Source organism: Ursus arctos, unplaced genomic scaffold (assembly GCF_023065955.2).
Source record: "Ursus arctos isolate Adak ecotype North America unplaced genomic scaffold, UrsArc2.0 scaffold_1, whole genome shotgun sequence".
NCBI classification, from domain to species: Eukaryota; Metazoa; Chordata; class Mammalia; order Carnivora; family Ursidae; genus Ursus; species Ursus arctos.
In genome coordinates this window covers 39735786-39757536 of record NW_026622763.1, presented here as the reverse complement: position 1 = coordinate 39757536, position 21751 = coordinate 39735786, and the positions used below count along the sequence as shown (strand labels likewise).

Genomic DNA, 21751 nt, shown 5'->3' with positions numbered 1-21751 from the left:
AAAAGTAATTTCATTTAAGTTACCACACTGAACTTAACAAAAGCATTTAAACGCTTCTGATTATTGAAAAATTAAACATGCTTAAATTATTCAGGCTCATTCTACAAGATGGCCAAAATTTAAATATAGCTATCAAATGGTTTCTAAAAGATACAGAATGAAAATGCATTCTTCCTCAGCTCTTTTCTCTGTTCCAAAAAGCTTTAGTACAAAGTACTAAAGTACCAAGCAGCTTAGTACAAAACTGAAAGTTAAAATGAATCCAAAAAAGGTGAATGAAAAACTCTCTTCAGACAGACTCTATCAGTTCTCATGTCTTTACAACCAAACTGAGTCAGAGCAGACAAGCGGCCTGCACACAAGTTACAGCCTACGTGCTCATGAGAGAAGGGTCAATCACCTTGTTTCTTAAAAGCGATGAAAAATAAAACCATAGCCTGTATCGCATAGATCTGTTATGCGTTAAATATTTAAAACATGAAATGTTAAGATATATCAATTTAAAACAACTCAAGTTATACGTCAGCATTTTTGCTTTGAAGTTAATTTCTGGATGTTTAAAATCAGATGAAATGTCTGGGTCCTGGTGGTTGGGGGAATGGGGTAACTGGGTGATGGACAATGAGGGTATGTGATGTAATAAGCACTGGGTATTATATAAGACTGATGAATCGCTGAACTCTACATCTGAAACTAGTAATACACTATATGTTAATTAACTGAATTTAAGTAAAAAAAATGTAAAACTTTTAAAATTAAAAAAATTAAAAGAAATGTCTGGGTCTTAAGTCAGCATTAAATGAAAAAACAAGAGAAGAGCGAGGACTCTGCTTTAACTTCCCTATGACTATGAAGCAAGGGGACAGTCTGCATACTAAATGAATTATATTGTGCATGTGGATTAACTTATTCCATATACCCAAATTTTTATGTGTTCCAGGCAGTTTTTAATTTAAAATTTTTAAAAAATTTTTTTATTTATTTGAGAGAGAGAGACAACACAAGCAGGGGGAGTGGCAGAGAGAGGGGGAGAAGCAGAATCCGTGCTAAGCAGAAAGCCCGATGCAGGGCTGGATCCCAGGACCCTCATGACCTGAGCTGAAGGCAGACGCTTAACAGACTGAGCCACACAAGTGCCCCTAATTTTAAAATTGTCAAAGCAACTCTACAAATGGAAGCTGTTTAGCACAACTGTTTTCCTTCTTTTATCCCCAGAATTATGGAAAAGTTTTAATACAAGCTTCTTGAGGACAAGTTCTTTGCTGCCCCTACAGGTCTCAGCACGTAGATGGAATGGAGGAGAGTAAAAGGCCCCGGTGGACTTGAAGTTGCTACATACGTCAAGACAATCAAGCTTTTCTGTAATCAATAATGACATTTCTGGGATCTCTGAGGCTCAACTGCTACTGTAATATCACTTCTAGGAGCTAATATCCTTAGTGTAGGGCATTAACAAAGAATGAGGCCTTTTCTGCATCATTTCCACATCCCTCCTCGCGCCTAGCACAGGGCCTCAGAAAAAAATGGTTATTGCCTAGAATTCACTGAGCTCTCTTGAAAATTTCAAAAGGAAACCAACTGAGATTTTTTTTAACTTGGTGGGATTTTAAGTGAAAGCAAAAATAACATATTCATGTACATCAAACGCTTTCCATAATTCATTAATCAAATATTTACTACTGAATAACAACTATCTGTTTTCAGTATGAAGAACTGAACCACAAACTAAGCTTACAGTATATTTTGATGCCCTTTAAGGGTTACTCTTTTTATTCCCCACTGTGATGCTCACAATTGCCTTGCATGTGAAATGAAGGTAGCAGATCATCTATTTTACAGTTATTAAAAAGATTAAATGAATTTTAATATAAATGCTTTGAAGACTGTAAAGCTATGCTATTTTGCTCTGTTACTCCATAAGCATCTACAATTTTTCTTCTTTATTTATAACTGGCCTCAGCTATTCTCTATACCAGTTCCAACAGAATTTTCTGCAATGACAGAAACATTCTGTAACTGCCTATTGTAATAGCTACTTGCCATATATAGTTAACCAGCAGTTAAAATGTAGCCAGTAAGGATAAGAAACTAATTTTTTTTTCTTAAAGATTTTATTTACTTGACACAGAGACAGCCAGTGAGAAACAAGCAGGGGGAGTGGGAGAGGAAGAAGCAGGCTCCCAGTAGAGGAGCCTGATATGGGGCTCGATTCCAGAACGTCGGGATCACGCCCTGAGCCGAAGGCAGACGCTTAACGACTGAGACACCCGGGCGCCCCAAGAAACTAAATTTTTAATTAAAAAATTTAAATAGCCCATGCGGACGGTACCTAATATAATGGACATCACAACTCTGTAGCTTCAGAGGCATACAGTCTTTTCATTGCTAAACAAAAATTTCAAGAAGTAAAAATTTGTTTTCTCAGCCACAGGTTTCACTCTTTTCAATATGTGATGGTACTACATAAAAATATTTCTATTTCACAGATAGGGTCTTTTAAAGAACAAACTGAGGGCTGCTGGAGGGGAAGCGGTGGAGGGATGGAGTAACTAGGTGACAGATATTAAGGAGGGCACGTGCTATAATGAGCACTGGGTATAAGACTAATAAATCATTGACCTCTACCTCTGAAACTAATACATAGCTAATACATTATATGTTAATTAACTGAGTTTAAATAAAAAATTAAAATTAAAAAAAAGTCTAAACTTCATTTTGATGTACCTTATTTGACTACTAAGGTCACCAAAATATCTAAGTGACATATACTAAAGACCACTACATGCTAGGTTCTATGCAAAAAACTATTAATGAAAGGACAAATGAGACCGCCTTTTCATGGACACTTCGAAATGCCTAAATTAGAGGTTAATCTTGCTTGCCAACATCACTAGCAGACACAGCCTCTACTTCCTGAATGACTTCTACTTGAAAAGTGCCACTTGGGATAGCGAATGTGCAAGACAAGGACCCTTCCCTCAAGAGGCTATAATATACTTGGGAGAAAGAGACAAGAGAAATTAAGAGAGATTAACGATCCAATACAAAAAGAAAAAAACCATCATGGGGAGTTTATCATTGAAAGCCAGAGTACAAGTAAAAACATTTGAAGGAGAGAGGACAGTCAGCCAGGGTGTTCCTAGAAGGTCACCCACAAGGGAACATTTGAACTAGGTTTTGGAGGATTGTGAAAGATTTAAATGTAGGGTGCAGGAAGGCAAGAAGCAGTGAGTAGAAACTAGTTTTGCTGATGTGGAAGGTTCAGGAAGGAGAGTAATTAGGGTTTCATTGTCAAGGGACTTAAATGGTAGGCAGGCTAAGGAGTTTGAAGCCATCCTGCAGGATAAACGACGGGAGTCACTGAGGGTTAGGGGAGGCAGGGACAACTAAGGTTATAAACAAAGTATTTAATTGTTCATTCACCCAAAGCAGGCATCTGGTGTGTAATATATGGCAGGCACATTGCCATGTGAAAGCTATAACGATGGCTGTGACACAGCTCTAACCTGACCAGGGTTTACAACACAGCCAGGAAGAGACACTGGAACAACTCGAAAACAATGTGACACATGTTCATAGCACAGTTACGTGCAAAGGGTTAAGAAAAGAAGGACCAGAGGAGCTTCACTAAGAAAGGGTCACTGAGTTAGACCTTGAAGAAAAAAAACCCATGGGCTCACGAGGCAGAGAGGGCATACTAGTTACCTAGAGAAAAGCCTTCAGGAAATATACAAATTGTTGGAATGATCATACTGCTGGGAAATTAAAGGGCAGGGAGGTTATATCATTCAAATAGAAGAAAGGATCAAATCTTTAAAAGCACAGTGTTAAAAAAGAATGTTATTGTATAAGCTGTATGTCAGGGTCACTCACGATCCTCAAGTGTCTTCTCAGCTATGATTTCAGAAGACTGAATGCTAAAAGCATTGATAAAAATATAATACAGAACACAATATAAAACTAATTAAATGATGTGGTGGTATTTTAAACGCTGATGAGAAACATATTTGACATTCCAGGTAGAAAGGACATTAATTCAAAAAATCAAATTATCAATAGTAAAGACTTTATTTAGGCCAGACACAATTTCAACATTTTTCTCTGGCAGAAATGTATATAATCATGCAAAAAGCAGGCAGTGGGGGAAGAAGGGGAGAAAGTGAGAGAATTGCGCTTTAAAAAATGTCTTCTTTTCTAGGAAAGAAAGAATCCTTGCCTTTAAACATATCAGCTGTGCTTGTTGTCTTCCACCTGACAAGTGGATCAATTCCAATCACATACAAGGATACTGTTGTCTTCACTGTACATCCCCACTTTGCCTGTTCGCACGGTACACAATAAACATCTTTTTTGGAAGAACATTACCTATGATTACTTACATCCTACATAGACGAAATTCAGAACAAAACCCAATGTTAAAAACAGCATTTAAAAATACAGTATTGTTACCAGAAACTGAATATACCTGCTGCCCAAAACAAAACAGAAAACACAAACACTGAAATTGCTACAAAGCAACTTCATGATTTCCACTTAAAATGAAGGATGGAGTTTCACTTAAAATGAGGTAAACTCATAATAGATAGTATTTATAAATCAGTAACAAAAATATGAAGCTTTATATATATTTTATAGCAAGTTTTTATAATTTACATAACTTTTAAATTACTGAGGTCTCATGTGATTCAGTGTATAATTACAGAAAGAAAGCTTCAAAAAAAAAAAAAATAATTCGGGGCGCCTCACTGGCTCAGTTGGTGGAACATGAGAGTTTGAGCCCCATGTTGAGTGTAAGGATTACTTAAAAATAAAATCTTTAAAAAATATATAAAATTCAATCCAGCAATTGCATTCCTGGGCATTTCCCTCAAAGATATCTAAAGCTTATAATAACACAGAAAGCTGTACACAGATATTTATAGCAGTTATATTTATAAAGTGGAAATTATTATAAATTAAAAATAACCCAGATGTCCTCCACATGTGTGCTTAAAGAAACTGTGGTACATCCATATTCTGTATTACAAAGCAATAAAACAGAAGAGATACTTACACATGTAACAACCTGAATGAATCTTTAAAGAATTATGCTGCGTAAAAACAAAAAAATAAGCAAAAACTCCAAAGTCACATAGTATTATATGATTCCATTTATGTAACATTCTTAAAATGACAAAATTATAGAAATGGAGGACAATTAGTTGCTAGACATTGAGGAGGGGGTGAGAGTGAAAGAGAAGTGAGGGTGTGGCTGTAAAAGGGCAACAAGCGGGGTGCTTGTAGTGATGGAAACGGTCTGTATCCTGACCGTATCAAAGTCAATATCCTGGTTGTGACACTACTATAGTTCTGCAGAATGTTACTATGGGGGGAAACTAGGTAAAAGGTACACAGAATCTCCGTATAGTTTCCTAAAACTGCATGTAAGGTCATAAAAATCTCACAAATAAAACTTAAATTTTAAAAATTATTATTGATTAAAATTTTACCACTGTGATTACTTGAAGTTGGGGAAGGACCACCAAAATGTGTAAGAGATTTCTAACTACACTATTAAAATGAAACAAAGGTTTGCTACATCCACTGGGCTAAAACAAGCTATGAAATTTCCTTGTTTTAATACTTCTAATGTTTATATAGTTTTATAGTATGAAATATACCATTTTAGTAACATTTTTTCCTTTGAAAAACTTCACATTTAAAATTACATCTACTTTTGACCTCAATTCATAAGCCGAGTATATAGAAGTTATTACTAATTCACAATAAACAAGGACACAGAAAGTTTGTTCAAAGTCATACCACCAAAGCCTGACCAAGGTGGTCTTGGTACTTGATGGCCGCCTATGAAGAGACTGAGAAAGAGCACTATGTAAATTCATGTCACCATAGTTATAATCCAGGCAATTAAAATTAATGTGAATATGAATCGATCTGTTTTAAATCTTCTAATTGGTGATTTTTAGTAAGGAATTCGATATAATGAATTATTTATCTAGAAAGTTGTATTACAAAGGTAATTTTTTTAAAAGGCAAAAGCAGTTTTTCCATTGAAACATGCATGATAAAGTTTTGAGGATCTAAAACCAAACAGTTTACAAAAGTAGTTTACAGAAGGAAAGAGGGTTCCAGACAGAAGTTCATCCAAGAGTAGCAGAAGGTATTTCCAAACTGTAATTTACAACTCATTCATTCATGGGAGAACACATTTGCAAAAGATATATCTTATAAGGGGTTAATGTCCAAAATATATAAACAACTTACACAACTCAACACCAAAAAAACCCAATCTGATTAAAAAAAAATGGGTAGAGGATCTGAATAGATCTTTTCCAGAGAAGACATCCAGATGGCCAACAGACATGAGAAAAGATGTTCAACATCACGGATCATCAGGGAAATGAAAATGAAAACCACGATGAGTTATCACCTTACACCAGTTAGAATGGCTAACATCAAAATGACAAGAAATAACATGTGTTGATGACGATGTGGAGAATAAGGAATTCTCATTCACTGTTGCTGGTAATGTAAACTGGTACAGCTACTGTGGAAAACAGTATGGAGGCTCCTCAAAAAACTAAAAATAAAAATATCACATGATTCAGGAATTCCACCACTTGGTATTTACACAAAGGAAATGAAAACACTGATTCACAAAGATATATGCACCTCTATGTTTACTGCAGCATTATTTACAATAGCCAAGATATGGAAGCAACCCAAGTATCTATCAATAGTTGAATGGATAAAGCAGATGTGACATACATATACAATGGAATATTACATAGTCATAAAAAAGGATGAGCTCTTGCCATTTGAGAAAACATGGATGCATCTAGAGGGTATTATGCTAAGTCAAATAAGTCAGAGAAAGACAAAGACCATGACTGCACTAATATATAAAAATCTAAAAAAAAAAAAAAAAAGAATAAAGAGCAGAATCAGACCTATAAATACAAAGAACTGATGGTTGCCAGAAGAGAGGGGCAGTGGGCAAAGTGAGTGAAAGGGAGTGGGAGATACAAGCTCCCAGTTATGGAATGAATAAGTCATGGGAATAAAAGGCACAGCATAATAAGGAATAATGTCAGTGATACTGCAATAGCGCAGCATGGTGACAGGTAATAGCTACGTTTGAAGTGAGCATAGCATAACATACAGACAAGCTGAATCACTACGTGGTACACCTGAAACTAATGTAATATTGAGTGTCAGCTGTACTCAAAAAAAAATTTTTTTAAACCTAATTTATTCATACACGGTTATCTAGAAAGACTAAAGGTCAAGAGTAAGCCACACTAGAAGACAAAGTCCCTACTGTTGAGCAGCTCAGAGGAGGAGGAGAAGGATGGGAATCCTAGAACCAATATATTCCAGTTACATCTTAGGATGGTGAATTTCTGGATTTATGTTGCTTCTATGGAAAATTGTGTTCAGAGCTCCAATCAAATGACCCACAAACAATATTTTTGAAGACTGACACCTGCCAATATACTGTCCAAAGATTTCAGACCAACACGTATTTTTCATCTGCCAACAGTCTGAATTAGACATTTAACAGCTGAGTTGTTTGTCACAGGTCCTAAAATAATAACAGTTCTTGTGCAAGTCCAACTGGGTTTTCTGATTCCTTTTTCAGTGCTTTAAAAAAACTGACTTTTCTGCTTATTCAGTCATTGACAAATTGACAATAAGTGGAAAATTCCCATCAGTGCATCAGTCTGAGATTCAAGGTAAGATTCAATGAGACTATTTATTCTAGCAGATGTCACAAGAGATTTTCAAAACATTCTTGTGTTTATTCATAACAACGGAAGGGAATATTTTCAATAATAGATAATAAGTTTGGACTTATAAAGGCACACAAATTGCATAAAGAATGAAGAAAAGCACAAAACACAATAAACCAAAGTACTGCTGTATGAAAATAAGAACTTCCTTAAAATGGCAAATCTTGAAGAATAAATTATGGTTTTTCATAAATATTTCATTTTCACTGTGATCAATTATTTTATATAGGCTATGCGGTAAAGTATTCCAAGAAATATAGCCAAAATAATCAAATTCATGATTAAAACCTTTTCTGAAATCTCTATCTTATTATTGGTAAGGGAGCACTTTTTCAGATATAGGTTTTTTTCCAAAGAAAGCCACTGACAGTGGTTAATGTAGCAGCTGTCTATTTAAATTCTGGTAATTTATCAAGTAATACATATCTAAAAAGTAGATTTAGCTAAAATTTAGTTAATACAAAGTCATTTTACAGCTCATTCTTAACACTCACAGAAAATTTTTGCATGTTTATTTATATACCAAAGTTTTCTAGGGCATTTATTTTTCCAGTTCATGTGTCTTATCTTTCCCAACTACATTGTAAAATTCATCACAGATTCCTTAAAGATGGAGACTCTCAATACTGAATCCAACACAGCCTATAAAACTCCTGAGGGAAATCATTATTTGACCATGAGGCCTAGAGCAGGGGACTAATAAATGTTGCTTGGAAGGAGCTAAAATGAATCCTGTATCTTTTTAAATAAGAGGTATTCAAAACAGAACACAATACTTCACACACAGTAGGGCTCCAGTAAATATATGAAACACTAATTGTGTTCAGTTCCCTTGCTTGGATCCCTGGTGGTACTCAGGAATCAAAAGTTACTTCCAACTAGATCAGTCCTTTTTTCCCCCACTCAATCCAGGGTACAGATGTCAGAAAATATGATGCACTTCACTTCAAAGTGGTTATTACTGGTTTCTATTTTACATGATGTTTCTAATTTTTGTGAAGGTATGGAAACTGGAAAGCCTACTCAAGTGTTTACTTTGTTCATGACATTGAAAATTCATTTAATATTGCATACATTAGTAGTATAATTGACTCTCCTTTTGAAAATAATGTACTTATTGCATTAGCAAAGGAAAACAGTCAATTTCAATATTAAACTACTATTTATGGGTGTATACATATATAACTTCTATAAGGATTTTTTTTTCCCCTTTGTAGGGGGGCAGGATCTACTAGAAGCTCTCCTCAATGGAGTTGTTGTTTAAAAACAAAACAAAACAAACCCAAGAGCACAAATTCAAGTACAATATCACTCTGTTGAAATCCACCAGTTTCTGAACACTGGTATGTTGTCTATATGCAAAGATTAGAACTAAATGAAAGTTACCTATATTCTTTAATGAGATATGAATTAGTGAGTTCTTAGGCACATAAAGTATTCATGGAAAAGCAAGATGCTTTCAGAGGAACAACCTTGTCTTAGTTAATTTTTTTGAGAACAAATCAAACCAAAGCAAATGGTAAGTGGGTTTTTCTCATTTTAACAAGACTGGTCCCCTCTAACCACTATCTAAATCCCCTTCTGTTTCTATCCAACTTCCAGAAAATTTAGTCTCAATTAGGGGTTAAGCCTCAAAAGTGCAGAGGGGACTGACTTAACAAACGAATCCAAGAGGTCAGCTACTAACTCAGCCAGTATGGAGTCAAATATCTGTCAAATAGCTACAACACATATTTTTATGAGCTGAGCATTTCAGGTATACAACTTCAAGTTTCTCCTCTTATCCCAAAGAGTAAATTGTAATAAGTTCTTACAAAGACAGTCTTCATTTTTGCTGAGGGAAAAATGAAATGGAATGAGAATGTGTAATGTTCTAAGAAGAGTGAAATAGAAGTACTAGAGCTCTAGAGAGCATCTAGTCCAACTCCCTCATTTTACACACGAGAAAGCTAGAGCCCAGGAGTTAAATTAAATGACTCACTCATGGAACACACACAGCTTAGTAGTACAGCCAGGTCTAGAACTAGAGATGCTCCATATCTCTTAAACGACTGTCTGTTGGTTTATTACATCAAGTATCTTCCAAACTTCTCTTCCAGTCCTTCTTGCTTTGGCAGTTTCCTGCCAATTTCAAGTGTGATCAATTCTGGACAGAAAAGGCAGCTTAAAAAGTTAATTTACAAGCTGCAAGCTGCACATTAGTCCATAAATGATTAACACTAGCACTTTCTTCATGTATTGACTAGCCAAGGACATTGTATAAAATGACTACTATTTAGAATTACAAATGCGATAGTTATATACTTATTTAAAAGGTATTTTACATTTTTCAAGGTTTCCACTCTGACCCCTGCAATATAATACTATCAGTCTTTACCTTTTAAACATAACAGTTTATTAAGGAATGTTTAACCAAATCTCTTACATGCGTTGGTTTAGCAGTGTTTTACGCGCCTCTACATACTGCCTACCTAAAAAAAAAAAAAAGTATTAACTTCCCTATTTTAAAAAAGGCCCTTCTTTGATTTATTTTGCTGGAGTCTCTTCCTTATGGGCAATCTCTTACAAACTATCAAGCTCATAATTTCTCTTTAGTAGTTTATTTCTTCCCTGAAGTATTTTGTTTAGATTCATAATCATGTTGACTAAGATCATAGAAAGCAAGACAACAATTTGCCCAATATATAGTAGATGCTACAGAAAGTATCATTAAGGAGCACCTAGATGGTTCAGTCAGCTGAGCGTTTGACTCTTCCTTTAGGCTCAGATGATGACCTTAGGATCCTGGGATTGAGCCCTGCCTTAGGCTCTGTGCTTAGTGGGGAGTCTGCTTGAGATTCTCTCTCTTCCTCTCCCTCACCACTCCTTGCCACTCTCTAATAATAAATAAATAAAGCTTAAAAAAAAAAGTATCATTATGTACCACAATATAAGAACAATGACTTAAATGTATTAAGAGCTGCCTCGGAGCTTGAAATGCTTTCCTCACAACAACCATTTGAGGTGGATATTTTTATCATTCTGTTTTACAAATGAGTGAAATGAGATCCACAGAGATTATATAATTTACCAAGTCACACACCTAGCAAACATAACTGAACTATGACAGTCTGGCTACTAACCAGACACCTCACTCACTGCCTTCAAGACACTTTTTATGTATTTCACTCCATGTCAAGGTGAAAACCCAAGGACTTTTTCTGGCCAAAACTACCATGGTTAATCCTGGATGAGGGGTGGAGGCAGACAGCCAAGACCCTGAACACATTATATGCTTTAATCCTTCCCCTCGTTTCCCAAAATGACATTGTTAAAAAAGGAAAAACAAAACAGTAACAATTTAAGATGAGCATGATGGAGATTCAAAAGTCTCAAAAGAAAACCCCAACTATCTTGTTGCTATGATTTGCTAGAAGAGAAACAAGACTGATTATATAAACGAATGCTTAGGAAACCTTTTCTTAAAAAACAGAAAACACTGAGGACTTTGGAAACCTTGAGCTGAAATGTATCTTAGATCAATGCAATCCAAACCCTACATTTTCAAGAGGAGGAAGCTATAAACCCAAATGTTTTAAATGGTTTGTCCCCATAGATTTAGATCGGCTAATTTCTGGAGTATGGTGCTTTTCACCTCCCCCTCATGTTTGCAATTTAAGAGAGAGCTTACAATGGACCAGAATTTCAGACACCACTTACCCAGTGTTTTAAGTCTATTTGTAAGTCAGTTGTGGGTGTCTATGAAAAACAGTATTCCAAGTTCCAGGCCAGGCCCCAAAGCCTTCACAATACTCCAATAACCCCTCTTCAACTACACATTTTACCTAAGTTTCATACATAAAGCCACTTTTATGACAACTCACATCCACTCTAAATTCGACTTGGAACACTAGGCACCAACTTCTATATTAAGTGGCCCCTGAAAAGGGGCTTTCTCTGCCTCTCCAAGCAGCCAGATCCATTGGGTGGTGGTGTGTGTGTGTTGGAGCGGAGGGAGGTAAGGAATGGGATCCAGATTAGGGAAGAACAGAATAAACTCCCTTGGATATTTACAACTCCCGAAATTTATATTTAACACAGACAATAATTTTAGAAGCCAAACATGCCTTGGCTGTTGAAGAAAGAAGGTTATTGATTCACTTGCCCCCTCCCTCACCACCCTTCATTTAGGAGTTCTGGACTTTATCAGGGCTATATGATATAATATCTGCCTATAGGGACTGGCATCTACCCAATAGGCAAGCATTATTCAGTTCAAGAAAAATGTTTCACAATGACGTGACTTAAAATAATTCAGACACTTCCATATTTTAATTTATATATTTTATAGTAGTAAAAATTTACAATCCAATCTCTAATGACATTTTATCCTCTGCAGTGAATCATTATGTATTAGTCACAATAAACTATATTATCAAGACTATGAATAATAAAATGATCAGGACTGTAGCTAACATTTATTAGCGTACCAAATAAAAGTAAATCTAAATTCTAAAAAGAAAAAACTTAGAACAATGACGAATGGCATGCCTGCAACAAATGAAGAGCACCATCATGTAATACCCTCAATTAGTTATAACATAGCCCCCAAAAGATCAAGATAATTCCACTGAATTATTAAAGTGATAATGTAAACAATATTTGAAAGCCATACAACTTCTCAAGTGAAACCAGCAAGCACATGAATTATTGCTCTTTGTGACCAACCTAGGGCCTCATCTCCTTATCTAAAAAAAACAACAAAACCTGTTATTTCTTACAGCTGGGCATCAAATTGACCTGCTGACAGGTATCACCACTTACTGGCAGATTACGAAGCCTTACATCCAGTTATGCGTAAAGTTTTACTTCCTTGCTCTCTCTCTCTCTCTCTCTGCAGCTATTTGTAGTTACAGTTTGGGCATGAAATAGTTAACTAATTTTCCAAACATAATAATCAGTCCACTGGTGTCCTGTACCAGATTCTTCTTCCCCCTTCAGTGCAGGAAAGGCACTACAAAACCATTTAACACATTGAAGAAGTAATTATCTCCCAGTACACCGAAGGCGTGAAGGCAACTTCCCAAAGTGACAAACAATCCATGAATGTTTATGCCCTAGAATAATCCTAGAATAACCTCTACTTTATCTTCCAGTTAATAATGAAGATATGACTTCATTATTATGATCCATTTTAGAATTAAGCAAATTAGGATTTACCTCATGATTGAAATAGGAAAAAAAAAAACAACATGAGAGACCATTCTCAAAATATCTTAATATTTCAAGGCAGTCCAGTGAGACTGGACTTCTCAAGTGATTCCCATCATCCAGGATAAGAAAATTCTCTATTTAAATCAATTCTTGGCCAACAACAGGAAATAATTCAATTTTAAAATTGGCAATAACTGGATTTTTTAATTAAGTGAATGTAAAAGTTTTAAATTTATTTTCCCACTTTGTACAGAAAAGAAAAAACCCTGCAATTCTGACTTAATATAGACTTAATTCAAATACTCAAGGTCATACAATTGCTGAAGTTTTTATTAAACTGCATCTGAGAGTAGTTTTTTAAGTCAAAATGTATCAGAATTACAGAGGCAGATTTGGCTTATTCAGCTTGTAAATGCAGCATTAACATTTTCCCCCCTGGATGAATGCCAGCTGCTCCTACCTTCTGCTTACCTTCTCTTATGCTTTCCATCATCACTACTACCCTGCTCCACTATCTCCCTTCAAAAACAGCATAGGTAAGAATTAAGATAACTGGACACTTAGTCCCAAAATTTAGAATCTTCAGTATGACATAAAATGCATGAAATGCTGCACCTTCTCCTTATATAATAGTGGGGGTTGGTGAGGGAATATACTTTGGTCAAAACACAGTTTATGTTATTGGTTGTGAATGATTACTAGTTTTGAAACTTCTCTTCAAATATCTATAACAACCAGAATATATTTCTAACTGAAAGCCTACCTTCACTTGAAGCAGGTAAAACTATTTGCACAATCATGTATATACATTATCTATACACCTGAACCAGTTATTTCAATTTCTAACCTAGCAGAGAAACTGAATGTGCTTTTACTTTCTAATCTTCATATCAAATCAAATAAGCAGGTGCCACACTCTGAAGTAATGTGATACTGTTACATAACAAGTTTCCTGTTGGCATTTATGAACACCTCCAATATCCTATACAGTGTTACAAACTATAATTTAGAGTTAAACCTGTAAGGATTAAGGATATACCTGAAAAACAATGTAGTAGGCAAAAGACACAACCTTTCCCAGCACAAAGTTGTTTTGTTTTGTTTTCTTCTATTTTTCCTTTCTAGTCCTTAACTAAAAGGTTCTCATCTTATACTTCTCAATGCATTTGATCCACACAAAGTAGGTACTGGAAGGCAGCTGAGCCAATCAACTTATTATTTTCCTGAATCTGATACAAAAATAACCAAGTGTGGAGAGGCTCATAGTAAACTCAACCTCCAAAACAAACTGTGTCAAACAAAGGCACACATAGTATGCTTTTCAACAACCAGAAACCTTATTTTGGACATCAGTTGTTCTCGTTTTCATGTTACCATTTCCATAACTGCTTCACAGGCAACAGAAAAGAAGATACTTCTATAGCAATATACTGCATTCAAAAAGAGAAGCAGTCTTCTATTTCCCCTTTTAAAATAAAAGAATCTAAGCCCAATTCAAGAAAAGCACCGTCTGTCAAAAATTTGCTTCTCTGCATTAAAGAAAATAAAATTTGACCAAAAATGTATATGAATCATTACTGATTTTGTAATTACCATTCTTTAAAAGTTGGAGGGCTGTATTTATTTTTTTCAAACTCAGTAACAAAAAGAACTGCGACCTCAACTAATAAATTGCATCTTGAAATATACATGATTGTGTTGTCCCCGTGTTACTTCCAATGGTAACTGACACGCCCCGAATTTAACTGTACCAGACAGTTCTATCTGTCCCATCGCTGACCAAACACTGCTTCTCTGTTTCTATTCATTATGTATTATAAGAGGTCTAAACACAACCCAGCATGACGAGAAAAAAATTACAATTCTTATGACAGCAAAGTGATGCATTCAAGTTCCCTCCTGCAGTACATTCCTATCCGTGAGCATTAACAGACATTTTTGATAGAGCTAAAATGCGTTGGCTGCAAGCTCATTACTCTAAGAACCTTGGGCACCTTTCCTGCAGGTTTTCAGAAAACCCTCGTAAAAACCAGGCACTATTCAAACCTTGCAAACCAAACTTGCCAAGAACCTTGTGCAATGATCAATAACCTTGGCTACACCACCATCCGCCTCAAATTCACGGTCCTGGAGACCAATGCAGCAAAACCCAGGCTAAAGGCTAGCTAAAGCCCAACAGAATTGCCGCGCTTCCCCTCCGCCTCCCTCTCTGCCGCATGGAGAGAGGCAAGGGGAGAAGAGGAGTGGAGCTAGGCTCACCAGCTTCGAAGATGCTCCGGTGACCTCTGGCTGCGCGGCGAGAGCTGGGCCGGGAAGGCGCTAGTGCAGCCGCGGCGGGCCCTGTGGACTATGCCCCTGGTGCATTCCTCGCATTCCTGCACAATCTGTCGCCAGCCGAGGAGTCCGCGGCGCGCGTTCCCCCCCTGGACACACACACCTGCCTACTGCTGCGCCCCGAGCGGCCACGGCCGCCGCGGCGCCTCCACTGCCCGCGCTCGCTGTTTGTCGCACTCAGCCAACACGCAGCCAAATCCCAGCCCCGCCGCTCAACCCCTCGCTTCCCCGGTAGGGGGGAAAGGGGAGAGGACCAAGCAGCCCCAGCGGTGGGCAGGGACACCAGAACCGCCTGGGGTGGGGGGGGGCCGCAGCTCCGCTTCAACTCCTGGCAGGGTGAGGGGGAAGCGGCGGCACAGGAGGGCAGCCGGGGAAGCTCCCGGCTGGGGAACCGGGAGCGGTGGAACGTGAGCACACGCTGCGAAGAGCGAGGGGCGCACTGGCCGGAGGGGGGTGGGCAGGACCCGCAGGAGCGCGGGACTCCAGGGGCAAATGCGAGACGGTGCAGGCAACAGGGGCGTGGGAGGAAGAAGAGGGGCCACGATGCAGGATCTGGGGCTGGAGGGACGGACAGACTGCCCCGAGGGCTGGGGAAGGCGGGAGCCCCACTGTGCTCGGGGCGCGGGGCGGCGTGCTAGGCGGACAGGAGCGGGGGAGCCTCGGGGCAGACGTCCGGGAGGGCTCGGCGTGGCGCTGAAGTTCTGCGCTGGGGGCTCTGGATCCGAAAAAGCCAACGTGGGGAGGGTCCTGCGCGGCGTGCAGGGGAGACCCGGGGTGAGTAATAGCCGGGAAAAGCAAATGGAGGGTGAAACTTGTGCGCCTGCCGGGGGGAGGGGAGCAGGCAGGCGAGCGCGGGCAGGAACACGAGGCGGGGCAGGAAAGCCGAGGCGGCCGCGAGGCTGTGGGGACAGAGTAACGGGAGGGAGGCGCCCGTCCCCCACGCGCCCCTCACAGGGATCCGGGCTCGGGCACGAGGGGGCGAGGGCCGGGGGTCTCGGGGGCCGGAGTCTTCGCGCCCTCCCGCGAGCTAGCACACTTACTTTCCAGGTTAGGCTGCGCCCGTCGTCGCTCGGGGGATCAGGGACATCTGCGCCGAGGGGGTCGCCGCTGCGGCACCCGAAAAAATTAAAAAAGTGCCGCGGCCAAGCGGCTGCCCGCCCCTCCCTCCCCCACCCGCCCCCTCCCCCGAAGCGGCTCTCCCACCACCCCTGGCGGCGGCGGTGGCCAACTTGCTCCTCTACCCGGTGCCCATGGTGCCGCCTCCGCGGCCGGCGTCGACACGGACTCAGCCCCGGAGCCCCCTCTACTGCCCAGAGGCCGCCGCCGCCACCGCCACCCGCCCAGCCGCCAGCCCGCCTGCCCAGCCAGCCCCGGGCTCCCGGGAACGTCAGCACGCCGCCGTCCCCGGACCTGCTCCCCGCCAACCCCATTGGTCGGAAGGAGAAGGCTGGCCCTCCCCATTGGCCCGGCCCTCATATTGAACCGGCCAATGCAAACTGCGGTTTCAGGTCGCCATAGAGACCGATGCTGTTAAGAGCGAGAGGGCCTGAAGAAGGTGGGGAGTGAGGCTGAAGGTGTCTCAGGCTTTGGGAGCGGGAGGGGGTGTAGGGAAGAGGTACAGGGGAATTCCTGACTGCTGGCTCTGAAACCTGAGGCAGCTTGTGCTTTGGCTTCCTGTCAACCCCAGCTGTGCATGGTAGGGTTTGTCCCTCACCTCACCTCGAATCCATGAGAACCTAGGAGTGGGCATTTCTCTTTTCCTGCGTCTGGGAGCCCCTGAGACTTTGCCCTTTGACCTTTGACATGTGTGCAGCTTCTGCTACTCCAGGTGAGTTTGCGTCCTATCCCTTAGTTCGCTGCTTCCTGACGTCACTGATCCACCTGAATTCTACTTGTTGTTTTTCGTCCAACCACTCCCCTTTCCCTGGGGCGGATCTTGCCTCAAAATGTTGGGTCTAAGAACTTACAGCCCTACCTAAAGGAGCCTCAAAGAGTATTTCATTTGAATGATATTTTGGTAAGGAAACAGGCTAACGTATATTGTGTTGGATGTCATTGAGTCATCACATAAGATAATGTGTTCCCTGCTTCTCCAAGCAAACCTCTAATCTCACCATTGAAGATATTTATTAAAGACCCACCTGTGTGTACATTCTGCACTGTGAGCTTGGCAGGTGCATGCTGTTTCCGCTAAGAGTGGGGAAAGACAGGTGACAAAGACAATTCTTAATGCCTTCTGGTGATCTCAGTAAAGAGAATAGATTACAGTTGATAGATGTTGTTTTCTGGGTATTTTCCAGTTTACCTCAAATTTGATAAAGAAATGAACTGAGAAATGCAATCAGTACATTGAAAAATCTTGAGCTTTAATAAGTTCTTTGCTTTCCTTTAGTCGCTTTGTGCTAATTTGTCAATACCAATTGTTTTTTGTAAATAACTTTCATATTTAGATACTGGCTATTCAAGTGGGTCTTCCTGAAAATATTAGACTTTTAAGCATTATATAGCACTGATGTTCTTAGGTTTCTTCTTTTGGTGATTTTGCCCTGTTAGTAAGACGTAAGAAGATAATGTTTATGTTACTGCCCTTCAAGTTGGAGGGACCGTATTTTGTGAAAAAGCTGATAGGATTTTGGAAATTACAAATATTTATTGAGAGAAACAGATGAATGTGTGTGAAAGCTACATATGCCTAACTACTGTCCAGAATTTTAAGTTGAATAATATGCTTTGCTGTTAGTTTTTATCTTACTATAATCGAAAATTACAAAAATAGATAAGACTTGTTAATATGGTTATCTTGATTGGAAAAACATCTCTTACAATTTGTGGTAAAATTTAAACTTAGTTGGTAATCCTATCCAGGGTTGAACTGTGGAACAAAACCATTGAATATGTGAATGTTCCTCCTAAATATCTCTAGAACTGGGAAGGAAACAGAGGGACCATAGTGCATGCTTGTCTCATGCCTTGCTATCATGGAAGTTTGCTCATCATGCTTTTCATTTCTGGCTTGCGTGTGTGTGTTTGTTTTTGGAGAATAGAAAAAGTAAAATGCAAATTTTATGACTCATTTTAAATGTACTAAGAAGATCTCAATGATTTGGTTTTAAAAAATATCTAATAATACTGAATGAATAGAAGATGTGTCTAATGGAAAGAATTACATTGACATTTCCTCTTTTCTTGCCTTAGGCTAGCATAGAAAGAAGAAAACAAGAATTAATTTTTTTTTTTACTCCAATAATCTTTTCTTTTTGTATTTTCCTCAGATCACATGTGATGGGTATTTTGATATTGTGTATTCCATGTTTGTAATGATTAAAATGTCACTAAAATCCGTGAATAAAGTCCCCTAATATGTTGCCATTTAACATTATTAATTATTTTTTGTAATTCTTATACAGAGTTGAAAGATTTCTTTTGAACTTGCTCCTTTACTACCAAGTACTTTGTTCCAGGAAAGTCTATGCTCTCCAGACTTGGCTGGGTCTTCACTGATCCTCTAAATTCCTTTCCTCATCAGGAGGGTGATTAAACAGGACACTTAACCAGGGACATTATCCAGGGCACTTCTCCCAAACCTGTCCTATTCTGCTCTCCTCAAGCCCCCACTGTACTTTGTCTTCTTCCAGTTCTGTAAGGGATCTTGCCTCATACTTGACTGAGGATCCATCGTGAGGTTTCTGTTTAACTCTCCTAAACCCCAGTATCAATTTTCACACCTGATCACTTACTTCGGTCCTGACTGAACTCATACCCCATTTCTACTCCTAAGCATGGGCCATCTTACCTCCTCAAGATTATCCTCCATTGATTATAATTTCTCTCTTAGCTCATATGTTTTTTCCTCCAAAAAATTTTTTTCCTACACCTTACATATATCTGACCCTTTGTGAAAACACCCTTCTTCCAGTCTACTTTCCTCTCCATCTATTGGCTTTTCTTTGCACCAAAAAACAGTCTGAAGGGAATTTCTTTCAGCTTTTATTTCTTAACCTTCAATATCCTGGCCCTTGAATACAACTGAAAAGATTCTGAAGGTTGTGCACTTTTTCCTCAAAATCCTAACTCGTTTTGCCAGTAAAGCTCTCTCCTGCAAAAGGGCCTTTTACTTGCAAATTGCAATGCCTTAATTCCAGATTTCCAGTGAAGGGTAGAAACCATTGTCTCCCACTCTGAGGTCCCATATAAATGCAAATGAAAAACTTGAGAAGAGGAAGCATTTAACCTGCTAGTCAAACCACCTAGGTAGGTGGGTCTGACTGCTGGGAAGTAGAGGTGTAAAGAGGGGGCTCTAGGCTGCCTGCCTGTGGGACGTAGGGCAAAGTTCAAAAGACTGAAAAGGTTTGGTGAGCACCACCTTCAAGAAAAAAAGTAAACGGCAGAAATCAAAGGGATTTTTTTCAGTTACCATCTCAGAAAGAAGTCAATCAGAACCTTTCATGATTATGAATACTGTGTAACTTTCCAATGTTTGTTATTTTCATATTAGCTCAAAATGATTGATTTGTATTCCTGAAAATAATAGCAGAGGCAGCAAGGAAAAGGGGGAGAGGAGAAACACTGCCTCCTTTCTCAGTCTTGGAAGCCTATGGAGAAGGTGGGAGCAGTAAATATAAGAATTCCAAAAAACACACTAATTGATAGTTGCTTTTTTTGTTTGTTTTTAGAAGGAATGTTAAAACAGAGGCAGGTGGCAAATGGGGGAAAGAGAGCAGTGGAATAAACTGGAATGGCTGCTAAAACTTAATAATAGCTCTGCTCAGGATTTCAGGACTGACTGTGTCCCATATCCATCCAGACCATTCTCTGAATATGCAAATCCTCCCCTGCCCTTAGAGGCCCAGCCCAATAGTTACCTTTAAAGCCTTTTCTGAAAATTTCCCCACCTTACCCACACCTCTGGAGAGGGTAATTTCGGGGTCAGTATTTTATTATGGCACTCTCTACCCCACAGTGTAGTTATTTGTGTGTGAGCCTTCTCTCCTGGAAGGTGGAGTATATGTAATAGTCATGACTGTATCCTCTATAGTGCCTTGGACTACTAAAGTGTCTCCCACACTAAGAAAATCCAACATTCATTAATCCTTTTTTTTAGTCCTTGGAAGAATTTGACTTCCAACAATGAAAACGTAGAATCAGTAATGTTGGGAGGTACTTACAAAAAGATGGGACTAGAGATTCAGTGTAGAGAAGTGAGATAACATACGGCAGAGCAGAGGAGAGGTTTCTGCCATGCAGCCTCCCAAGACAGAAAAGCCTTAGATCTTATCTCTAAGAGGACCTATCCCTACCCCTCTGTGAGGGAGGGACCAGTGTGAGAAGCACTGACTGCATGTGCTTTGGGATGAAGTTATCATATTCAGAGCTAAAATTCTGTGTATTGGGAAAAGCAGTTGAAACTCAGCTTTGTCAAGCAGTAAACAAGGGTTACCTACGTTTTTTTCATCCGAAGTATCCAGGTTGCTCTGTTTTTTGGAACATAGTGTAGTCAAGAGAATGTAACAACTTTATAATAAAGGCATCAAACATCTGGTAAGTGTAATAGACATGTTTTCAAGTACCTATATCTACAGCCCTTGAAGTATGCAGCCCTGCAAGTTTCATGGCCTAGCATGGTATCAGCCAGGGGAGACCTGATTCAAATGTAACCAGTTCATGGCAGACCATTGGCCATAACCTATAACAGTGCCAATTAGATTCTTCTCCAGGAAATTTGGAATTGAAAGAACAGGTGAGCCAGAAAGAACTGCTGTCTTGGCCCTGATGTTTTCTGGGCTCCTATTCTCCCCACGAAGCCAAAATGAAGCCACTTCATTTTTTAGTATTCCATGAGCTTTCTGTTTCTTATAGTCACCCCAATACATACATTCTTTTCCTGGTTTCCCTTTAGTGAGTCTCTGTTTCTTACAGTAAAAGAGTTTCATGACAATGTTAAGCAAATATTTGACAACAAAATCAGAACATATATTGTGATCTTACACTGTGAAGAGTAACGGTCTAAAACTGTCTAACAAACTATAAAAAATGACCTGTCTAGTTCCAAATATTGCCAGTCTCAGTTGGGTAAAAGAGCTTTATTTAGTGTGGTGTCTATTCCTCCCCACTACCTAACCTCAAAGCCATATATTCTTCAACTCAGTTATCCTCCTGTGAAATTGGGAGCAAGAGAAGAACTTTGAGAAGATGAGCAATATGATTCCTTTTTCAAGGTAGAACCATTTGCCATGCTACTGGTGTAGGAAGAAAAAATTAGAATTTATATTTATTTTACATATGTATACTGATTCTTTAGAAACCGGGTTAAAAAATAAAAATGAGATAGGAAAATTTACCAGAGATATCAGTGACCACACAGCTCAGGGGAAACAGATTCTGAAGTCTAATTTCCAGCAATTTAAAGAAAACCTTTCAGGAGGAAAACTAGA

At 39.2% G+C, this 21751-nt stretch overlaps 2 protein-coding genes across 13 annotated transcripts in view; one reads left to right on the top strand and one right to left on the bottom strand.

Moving 5' to 3' along the window:
- PKP4 (plakophilin 4) overlaps positions 1-16491 on the bottom strand; it is a 235706-nt gene extending 219215 nt beyond the window's left edge. For 5 of the 11 annotated variants that reach the window (XM_057317928.1, XM_057317952.1, XM_057317959.1 and 2 more), the window contains exon 1: positions 16361-16483. The gene's annotated coding sequence lies outside the window, so the exon portion shown is untranslated. Of the gene's footprint in view, positions 1-15245; positions 16068-16360 lie in introns of all 11 variants that reach the window. The other 6 variants (XM_057317931.1, XM_057317933.1, XM_057317942.1 and 3 more) reach the window with 2 other exon arrangements.
- Positions 16492-16839: 348 nt separating this feature from the next.
- Positions 16840-21751, top strand: part of CCDC148 (coiled-coil domain containing 148) — a 224724-nt gene continuing 219812 nt past the window's right edge. Inside the window, exon 1 of one of the 2 annotated variants that reach the window (XM_044381556.3) lies at positions 16840-17148. In XM_044381556.3, coding sequence (XP_044237491.2) covers positions 17124-17148 — 25 coding nt within the window. In that variant the 5' untranslated portion in view covers positions 16840-17123. The remainder of the gene's footprint in view (positions 17149-21751) is intronic. The other variant, XM_057317926.1, reaches the window with a different exon arrangement.